General features: G+C 36.5%; 1 protein-coding gene across 1 annotated transcript in view; it reads right to left on the minus strand.

Annotated features, from left to right (window-relative positions):
* The window catches only part of LOC100963297 (BTB/POZ domain-containing protein 9), a 156,567-nt gene extending 146,051 nt beyond the window's left edge, over positions 1-10,516 (minus strand). Inside the window, exons 1-2 of the mRNA XM_023512814.1 lie at positions 10,437-10,516; positions 9,982-10,091 (exon numbers count right to left, since the gene is read on the minus strand). Coding sequence (XP_023368582.1) covers positions 9,982-10,091; positions 10,437-10,516 — 190 coding nt within the window. The remainder of the gene's footprint in view (positions 1-9,981; positions 10,092-10,436) is intronic.
* Between the last annotated feature and the right edge of the window lie 637 nt (positions 10,517-11,153).

Genomic DNA, 11,153 nt, shown 5'->3' on the forward strand with positions numbered 1-11,153 from the left:
ATTCACAATGCCAGTTTGGGGCAGAACCATGGTTTGTGAGAAAGCTTTCTTATCATATCATGTTGGATATATGCTCCAAGATCCCCTTTCAAAAATAAGCTGTGCATATTTATACAATGCAATATTATATATCCCTGCCATAATCAGGAGATATGTATTAGAATACAAATAGGGCCCAGAAAATGGTCCTGTAAAATGTAGAAGTAAATCCTGTAAAATGAGGGCAATACAACTTTTTTCTAGTAGTCTTTACTCTTAAAAAAAAAAAAAAAAAAGAGGAGGCAAGGATAATATTAATAAAAGGATACATACCTACACAACTGACCACACACTGAGCTAGCAGTTCTCAACCTGTGGGTTGCAACCCCTTTGTAACAATGAAAATACATCGCAATATTAGGAAGGTTGAGAATCACTGCACTAAACCAAGAATGCTAAGTGTTTGTGAGGAGGCCATATTCTTTTCTTTTCTTTGTAGTTTGGGCCGGAGCCGGGCTTGAACCCGCCACCCCCAGTATATGGTGCCGGCGCCTACCTCCCCTCCACACTACCCACCCCATAAGAATTGTATCCATTCTTGTTTGAGAACACTGGCTCCTCAGTGTTGAAGGCAAACAAACAAACTATATTGTATTCCATATGCATTACTGAGGGGTATTTACTTTATTCAGAATTTTTATAAAATTAAGATCTTGTGAGAAAATAATACTTTGTTTTCTCCAAAGGAAAAGTGAAAGACTACAGGCAACTGTAACTTATACTCCAATTCCCCCACCAAGCCCAAGGTGGTGGCGCACTGGAAGGGGCTCTGGCTGTGGAGTGAGTTGTGAGATAAGCCCCTGCACACGCTGATCACTTTCCACAATTCTTCCAGAGCTTTCTTCCTTCTTTATCTTCTTCGGGACTGGCCCAATTCATCCCCTCCATTGAGATGTCTTCCCTGATATCACTCCCCCAACTCAGGTTAGTGTCCCTGTTCAGCGTTTCTATACCATCTGCTGAAACCTCCCAATATGTCACTTGTTTTACTGTGCTGTCACCTTCTGTTAAGGTGTCTTTCTCCTCTATTAGATCGTTAAGATCCTCCAAGGCAGAAACTACCTATACCTGTATGCCTTCCTTCCCCAGTACCTAAGACACACTTAGCAGTCTGTTAATAAATGTCTCCTTAATGCCACATCATTTACAGTAGCTAAAGAAATTAGGCTTCAAGGGCAATTAGGACTAATCTTAGTATCTGGTTAGAGAAATGAGTCTGAGAAAAGCTAGCCTTCTTGTCTATGCTAGTCCAGACAAATTGGTACTATCTTAAGAAACTATCTGCATTAGGCCTTTAGGGCCCCTGTGCCAAGTCAGAAGAAAGTATGCTTCTTTGCCATATTCTAATGCCTTTGTCTATTAATGAACTCCCCACTCCAAATCTTTGTTTCTGCTCCACAGGGCACTTACTTTACTCAACACAGTTGCCCTCGTTCATGGGATGCCAAAAGCCCTTCACAGCCCTGATTTCCAACTCAACTTATTTTAGAAATTTTACAGCACCCTAAACATATTGTTACAATCTCAAAATACTTTTAATGACAGTAGCAATCACAGACCACCTACTTCTATTTACTGCCTTTGGCTCTTCTCTTCTGAGGGAAACAAGTGTCACTCATTTTTATTGCTATGGAATTAGCAATTTTATAATGCTCCATTTATTGAATTTTTCAAGGTCCAGCTCAAAACATCACTCTTCATAAGTGTAATCTTATGAGGCAAGAGAATATGCTGGGTTCCTTTACAGCCTAACTCAATCTATAACCTTTACCCACACCTGTTTGTCACCTCTCCACTCCACATATCTCCATACACTGCCACTGTGCTTAGCCAGCTACTTGGAAATAAACAGTAAGTTTCCTGGTGGAAAGAGCCCCCTTTTCAGTCTTTTTTTCCTCCCCTTTTATTAAGTCATATACACATGGATCAAGAATACATTTATGCATATGTGGGGTACAATGTGTTGATTTTTTAATACAATTTGGAGTGCTTACATCAAACTTATATAGCTTTCACCTCATTTACTTGATTATTGTGTTAAGACATTTATGTTCTATACTTTAGATAGATTTGACTTGTACCCTTGCAATATGCTCCATAAGTGTGGTCCCACCATTTACCCTTTCCCTCTATCAAACCTCTCCCCTCCCTTCCCTTCCCACTCCATTTCTCTCCTTCATCCTCGGCTATAGTTGTGGTCTATCTTACATAAGAAAGTGTGAGTAAATATAAATTGGTTTATAAAAGTATTGAGTACATTAAATACTTTTTCTTCCATTCTTGAAATACTTTACTTAAGAGAGAATATGTTCCAGCTCCATCCATGTGAACATAAAAGGCTACATAGTATTTTTTAAGGCTACATAGTATTCTCCCTTTTACAGTCTTTCTGCTTTGTGCCAGTCATGGGTTTGCTTTCAGCTCCATTCTTTCCTTGCTTGACACTAAACCCTTGCAAACTACAGTTCTCAGATTTCCCTTACCAGGTTGGCTTTTGGTTCTTCCAACAGAAGAAACTGGTAGGAGACTAGAAGATGGGAGGAAGGAAAAAACATATATGCTTTTCTATCTGCTTCTGGTAGTACTGAAGATGGCAGCTAATGGATATGGGCTCTCATGCACAATCACAGTAGTCTCCACTTACCTACAGTGGAGACATCCCGAAACCTTCCAGTGAATGCCAAGCCTCAGAAAGTACTGAACGCTGTATACACTGTTGTTTTTTCCCCCCTACAAAGTAATAAGCAGGTAGCATATACAGCACAGATACCCTGGACCAAAGGATGATTCACATCCCCAGAGGGACAGAGTGGGACAACACAGGAGTTCATCATGCCACTCACAATAGTATGCAACTGAAAATTTATAAATTGTTTATTCATGGAATTTTCCATTTAATATTTTTGGGCCATGGTTGACTATAGGTGACTGAAACCTCAAACAGGAAAGTGACAGATAAAGTAAGACTACTTACTAACAAGATACTAGAATAAAGAGCCACCAATCTTTCTAGATTCAGACTGGCAGACACAGAGGTAACATTTAATGGCCTGAAACTGGTAATAGGATCTTCTTCTCATTCATTCTTTAAAAGGGTTAAAAAGTCTTGAATTTTGAACTTAGAGCTCCATGCTTTGGTTATTATATCTTTAAATAGAGAGGTAGAGCCAAAGAAAAGGATGGAGAAGGACTTATAAGAGCTTATATTTTCCAGAAGAATCAGGAGACTGTAGGAAAGGAAACCAGACTCCTGTAATGCTAAATACCACACTGTAATAATCAGTGTAAAGTGTTTACTGCTCCCCCAAGTCTTACTAAAAGCATATTCTCTATTCATCTAGAAGACTCATAAGAAGAAAAGAGCTATTTTAAAAAGAAATAGAAATGTGAATGGAACTTAAAATGAAAAGATGCTCAATTTTTCTGATAAGGGAAATATAGTTAAAACTGCAATGGGATATCATTTTTTTACTGGCCAAAATCCAGAAGTTTGACAATATGCTTGATCAGAAAGGTTGTGGAAAAAACATTTTTTATCATACAATGTCAGTGAGAATTTACAACTGGTATAATCCTTATGAAAGCGAATTTGGCAATATCTAGCAAAATTATATGTGGATTTACCCTTTGATCATACCCTCTGATCCCTCCTTTAGGACTCTCCCAATTATATACTGGTGAAAATAGGAAAAGACTTACATACAAGGCAGTATCACTATTTACAGGAGAAGAAGACTACAAACAACCCAAACGGTTTATCAGTAGAGAACTATTTCCATAAACTATGGTGTATCTATCCTGATAAGTACCCTATAGCTATAAAAAGAAATGAAAAATATCTTTCTACATTGCTAGCTCCAAAATAAGTGTTAAGTACAAAAAAGCAAAGTGAAAAAAGTATTTATAATATATAGCATGCTACCAATTATTTAAGAAGGTTAGGGGCACATAAAATATAAATAACAATTGTAAAGATGTGGAAACAACCCAAGTGCCCATCAACCCATAATGGATCAATAAACTATGGCATATGTATACCCATAAAAAAAGACAGAGACATTTTGTAGGTTTTGTATTTACCTGGATGGATTCTGAGAACATTCTCCTTAGTAAAGTATCTCAAGCATGGAAAAGCAAACTAATAAAAAGTATTGCCCATGAATGCAATACTACGTTGAAACTAGTAGATTAACCACAGGCCCATGTGAGAGAAAAACAATTTAATCCAAGAAGGTGGGGGCTTCAGTACATTCCTACCTAACGGGGGCAATGCAGGATATATGGCACACGTCCTGAGTGAAGGACTTAACCACAACTAGGACTTTACCTTACAAATGCAAACAATGTAACCTAACTGTATGTACCCTCGTATTAATCTGAAATTAAAAAAAATAATAATTAAACCAACAAATATATATAAATAAATACATTTCCCCATTTTTTAATTGAAGGAAGAAAAATGAGGAAAAAGCAATTATATGGGTAAAGGAACAGAAATACAAGCTTGATTTCTCTGAATGTATCTTTTGTTGACTTGATTTGGAAAGAATATATTCCATACAGTCATAAAACAAAAAATTGTAAAGACAATTCCTAAATGTTCAAAGTAAAATGAAATAGATAAGTCTCATTATATATTGAAATGGCGGCATAACCACATAGAGAATCAGTTCAAGTGACTTTAAAACATAATCATTTTACTGTGTATGTCTAGTGATAGAAGGACCCACAAATAATTGCAAAAATCTTAAACTGTTTTCAGTAATCATATAGTTCGTGATATATGGATACTATTATTCTAAGGCTATTTTGTATGAACTGGGGCTAAACCAAATAAATTATTGCACCGTATCATTGATAACCAAGATCTTCAGTATGGAGAAATGGAGATGAGAGAAAGATCAAAGGTTAAACAAAAACTTTATAGTGTTGAATTTGAATTAGCTGTATCAGCATATATTCATGAGATATTTTATCTGTTCAATATGTATAACATATAAACAAATTTATTTATTTATTTTTTATTAAATCATAGCTATGTATATTAATGCAATCATGGGGTACAATGTACTGGTTTTATATACAATTTGAAATATTTTCATCAAACTGGTTAACATAGCCTTCACGGCATTTTCTTATTGTGTTAAGACATTTATTATTATCATTACTAATTCTACACTTAGTAAATTTCACATGTACTCTTGTAAGATGCACTGTAGGTGTGGTCCCACCAATTAAAAAATAAATAAGTATATTTAAATGTTGTTCCTAGTTCTATCTACTGAAAGCCTAGAAATAGTAACAAACATAGTAGTACGGATCATTTCTAGTATCTACGCTGAGGTTTATAAACAGTATCTATACTGTTTCCCATTAAACAGAATCAAGGCTTATTAAAGAAATGGCTGATTCCAGATCAAGGGCAGGAAATGTACAGGATGAACCTGATACATTTTGTCATGCCAGAAAACAAAGAACTAGGGAAGACTACTGAAGTCACGTCAAAAAGGTTAGAGAGCCCATCTGAAGACACTAAAGGTGGGACAATTTGAATATCACTAATAATAAGCACAAATGATTAAAAAAGTCAAATGTTTTAATCTCATAAATTCAAAATGTACTCACCTGTCCCTAAAAAACTCCAAAAATAAATCTGATTGATTACTACTGGAAGATGCTAGGAATCACCTCTTTATTCTGAAAACTGAAAACATTATCCTTTTCCAGGACAAATTACCTCTCAGGATTGCCAAATGAGTGTTAAGGAAAATTTTCTCTTTCTAGCAACTAAATGAAGAAGGAATGACAGAATGAGAACATAACCATTTTGCAGTCCAAATTTATAAAATAATGGATCTAAGACATAATCATCAATGGATGTGAACATCTAAGAGAGAGTGACAACCAGAGATTTTCTGTGCTTCTTAATAACTGACTCATAATACTACCTAGGGAGTATAATTATTAAGAAATAGTTGAATTTGATTAAACCTTTATCTAACTACCAAGATACAAGAAATGACATGAATAAACAAGCTAAATATTAGCATGAGGATTCAATGACCGAGACCCAGGCTGTCAGAAACTCTATAGGACAAAAACCTTTTTTCTTCAACAAATGAATTGTAATTGGAAAGAGAAAAAAAATAAAGAAAAAGAAAGACAGACAGAGATAGACAAGTAAAAGAAAGGGAAACTATACATTTAAAGTTTAAGAATCATACATAATAGCTATTTGCATAATATGGACCTTATCTGCATTTAAACCACCTATAAAACAAATATTCTTACTACTTTGAAGCGATTAGGGAAATTTGAACACTGACTGGTTATTTAATACCCTTAAGGAATTGCTGTTCAATTCGAGAGTATTATAATGGTATTATGGTTATGGCTACAAAAATGAGGCCATATTTTTAAAAATACTTAATGAAATGTTTATGGATGAAATGATAAAATGTCTGAGACTGGCTTCAAAATAATCTGATAAAGAGGACGTAGATCACATACAGATAAACCAGGTTGGCTGTGAATTGCTAGATCTTTAAGATGGGTGATAGAAACTATTCCCTCTACTTCAATAACTAGTAGATATGCCACAAAATTAAATGAAAAAATTTGGCAATCATGAAAAAGTAGAAGGACTTGGCAAATGCTACGTACGTATCACAAACTGGGCTGCCAGGGCAAAGCAAACACATTCTTTGGGAGAGTGAACATTTATAAAATAGTGGTCATGTCTCTTTTAATTATTTCTTCCACACCTCACTGGTAAGAAAGGTTAGGATTTCCTACAAATGCCTCCTAACAGAGGAGATAGTCCTCACGGGCTGACTCTTCCAGCAGAGAATACATCCCAGCAAGATCTAGACACAGGAGGAGGTGCTATGGTGGCAGCAGCAAAAGTGGGAGAGGGCCCAGCTCTGGGCAGTGTGATCAAGCTGAGGCTCTTCTCATGGATACATGAACCTGGAGGACTTCAGAGCTTCCCCTTGGATCTGTGCAAGGGAAGCAGCATGAGGAGTGACATGCTGTCGTCAAAAATGAAAAAGAAAACCTTTGATGGTGAAAGAGGACTACAATTTCATACTGCTAACATGGTTATTTGTATTTATGTTATTTCCTGTCATGATTATTCATGTTAAGTAATGACATTAAAAATCTCCCATCCACATGCTAATCAACCTTGCTTAGTTTCTGAGATCAGAAGAGATTAGGTGTGTTCAGGTTTAATATTATTGTAGATAGTAATATTAAAAATTGATTTTTTAAAAAGCCCAAATAGTTTAAAAGTCATTTTTAGGGCCTACAAATAACTAATTAAAGGAATTTAAACTGTGAAAGGAAGACCTAAAACTGAATGAAACAGGTTATGAATCTAGAAACACAAAAGTAGGCTTTGAGACTCTAGCTATTTATGATGAGATTATTTTAGCTTTCCTTTTCTTTTTCCTATGAAAGTCTGGAGTTTATGTCAATGGTTCTCAAGAGAGGAGTTCACATTTCATAGGACATAAGTAGAAGTAAGAAGTACACATCCACAATTTAAAAATAACTCCAGATGATACTGACACATCTGTGCCTCCACTACAGACAGCTCCCTGAGTACAAATGAGATAGGTTTTGTGGATTCTTAAGTTGAATTTGTATATAAGTTGGAATGGATACATCTATCTATTACCTGTGATAGCCTCAACTCATAAGTGCAAACTGTACGTCAGTCGGATGTTTGTAACTCAGAGACTGCCTACAGAGGACCACTCTTTTCTGAGAGGTCCCTGTAGAGTGGCTGGCCAAGGCCTGTGTAGTCCTGAGATAACCATCATGGAAAGCTAGCCATTACTATTCTAAAGAGCTCTGTAAGCTAAGTAGAACCACAATGTCAAAAAGAAGATAATGAGATCCCCTTGAATTCTCTTATCACTCATCCCACTGCCCAGCATAGGGGGACTTTAAGCTGTAAGGAGGGTCCTAAGGAGGGCCAGGAGAGATCCCTCTGCAGACTACCTGCTGGCAAGTGCATGCACATATCTGCCTACTGTTACCACTGCTCCCATTTGGTTGAGGGGCAATGACAGGCAGATGATTGCCATGCTCTGTGCAGTTAAACTTCTGAGCATCATAGAAAAAGGCTTGAAGAAAAGTGTCTGACTAGACACCAAAACCACTTCTTGTGTCTCTGTAATCTTCTTTTGTCTCCTGATATGTCTGAGACTATTATGGCTCCTGCTAATGCTGACAAGCTCAGTTTGGACAAAACATGCAGACCAACGACAGCATCCCTCACTACGACCATTCCTGAGTTTCATTCTTATAACAGCCTTTCACACCAGATAGAGCTGTTTCTTTGGTAATTGCAGTGTCCACAAACCTGTTCTTCCTGTAGTAAGAAGGAGGAACTGATAAACGTATATGGCATCTTTTCTGCACCATGTTTAAAATTGCAGTGCATGAGGCTAAAATGAGTAGCCAAATGCTACCCCTCTTGCGAATATGAAGGGTCTTGGTTTCTAAGACTTCTCACTGAGGATTCTCTTAACTACACACTACATAGTGAGGCCCACAGTCTATAGAAGAACCTGGGTGGCTGGTGAAAAAGAGTCCACTTTCCAGATCCCTCCATTACCATAATTCCATATAGCCTGCAGAATTAAAAGACCATAATATTAAGTGATGTTTCAAAAGATGTTTACTTTCTAATTATTTTAAAGTCAAAAAATTATGAACCTTTACATTTAATATTAAAAAATTATATCTATAACAAAAATAAGACCAAAATAATCATTTATTTGAGCTCTAAAAGTTCAACTATTGGAAAACTTTCTATTCCTGCTACTAAATTAAATTTACCTAAATAAAGGATTATGTTTCATACACAGCAGGAGTTAGAAACATTTAGGCTATGGTTTTTCAAAGAATTAGTAAAATTTGTGAGTTACATTCATCTTTCCCAGTATAGTAATCTATGTTTTTAGGACACGTGTTAATATGTGTGTCTCAATACGGGCAGAACCTGAGAAGGAGAAGAAACACCAGATCCTTTGTGAAGGCACAGAATTCTATTTGAGGTAACACAAGGCAGGGACATCTCATCCCCCACACTTACTGCAGTAATGGTACACATTCAAGGATCTAATTAGTCTATGATATTTATGGCAAGTGAGTAAAAACCCATGGGCATGGGAAAAAGAGAAGAAGAATCACAAGGCTGGATGGGAAAAGCCTCTCAGGATACCCAGAATGTCAACACCTGGGAAGGACTGTACACAATGTCCAAACTAAACATTACCTAAAATGAAACCAAAATACAACAGAAAGCAACCAAACAGCAACTAAACCAAAATTAGAAATACCCTTTCTAAAGATCAATCAGACAGTATTTACACCCAATAGCTTAACTTGTACAATGACAATTCAGTCATTCTGCTTTAAATTATCTGCAAGCACTTTCTAAAGGTGAACTTGGCTAAACCCGGCAATTATGAATTCATACATTCATGAAAAGAAGATACTCCCCAAGTTGAGTAGACCATTCATATCAAATCAAAGGCCAAAATACCTGCATGGTTTGTGAAGTATGAATAGCCAATCAATATTATATTGACTTCCTCCCTGAACTCAGCCACCATTAAATATAGAAAACTCTTACTAAGACAGGCTTTGCCTACAATAAACATCCCCTACATATCAAATCTGAATGAATCACTAAAATATTTTCAATTCTTAGCTATTAATATAACATTTATATTCATTTTTCAGGTTTACTAGAATTAGTATTTTGACTACTTCTAAAAATGTAAACCATACCCTATGTCACTCAGGCATAAGGCATTCAAATCAACCAGAGTCCTTAGAGCTGATTAAGATGAGTTAAACAAAAAACAAAATATCTGAAGATAGAATATCTAAGTATATATACAAAAATATAATTGGAATACTTACCTATCAGTCCCTTCTCAATAGTGAAGGCTTTGTTTGTAAACATACATTCAAAAGCCACAATGTGAAAAATCTTGTTCACTGTGTTGTGAGTCCCAACGATTCGAATATACCTGAGAGTAAAAAGAAATCTATTGAAAATGAGCCTCCATTACAACCAATCCAAGGATAGCAAAATGAGATTCATTTAAACATACAGTGTATGAGGATATGGACTAAAGGAAACTGAACTTAACTTCAGACCCTGTACCTACCCCTTAGGGTTAGCTCCACCTGAGCCTAGAAGAATTACAGCAAAATTAGGAATATATCACTTTATAGAAAATAAAGTAAAACTTTGATTTGGTTTACTTAGAAAATCAAACCAGGTTCTGTTCACTTCAACCCTTGAATGCCAGTACGATTTTACGTCCTTATGACATTTACCCTGGAGAGGAACAAATAGCTTCTACCCTCACTTTATGGTTAGGGATGTGCCTGTGCATGTGCACAAATACACCCCAAATCGGATGCTTTCCAACTCAGCGGAAGACCTCATCTATCGCAGACAAATGCATGAAATCAATATTGCTTTCTTTTTTAAGAGGAAAAATCCACAGAAACTACTGAAAACTATTCACATTTTCTTATTTTAATATTGCTCCTAAATCCTTCTTAGGATTTAATCCTCCTTATTATATACCTGATATACTTACGCCAAGGCCCCCACTTGACTGCTAGGAAGTCTTCTCCTGACCAGAGGACGTGATCTGCAGAGAGGGCCCAGCCTGCTCTGCAGCCTCCCTCCTGGCCACATGAATCTGGCATCTCCACACACTGCAGAGTTTCACAGGGCAGGCCTTGAGCATCGTGGCCTGTTCACCCTTTTTATCTCCCTGGAGGCTTCATCTCCAACAAACAAGCATTAACCTTGGAGCAACTTGCTCTCTTCACTCTCCAACGAGACCTGACGGTTCACAGGTTAATGAACAACTCACTCTTCTGAGCATCACACAATTCCACAGGGAATGTGCCACACACTATCTTACAGAATTCAAAGGAAGAACCAGGAAAAATAACGAGATTAACTGATAATGTGCTTCCAAATTATGAACTATGCACTCTGAAGGATAGGGTATATTAAACGAACACATTTCAATTAGGCTATGACAGCCTGGGCAAGGTTTTAGTAATAT

The sequence above is a fragment of the Otolemur garnettii genome, unplaced genomic scaffold (assembly GCF_000181295.1).
Source record: "Otolemur garnettii isolate 467f Iridium unplaced genomic scaffold, OtoGar3 scaffold00031, whole genome shotgun sequence".
NCBI lineage: Eukaryota > Metazoa > Chordata > Mammalia > Primates > Galagidae > Otolemur > Otolemur garnettii.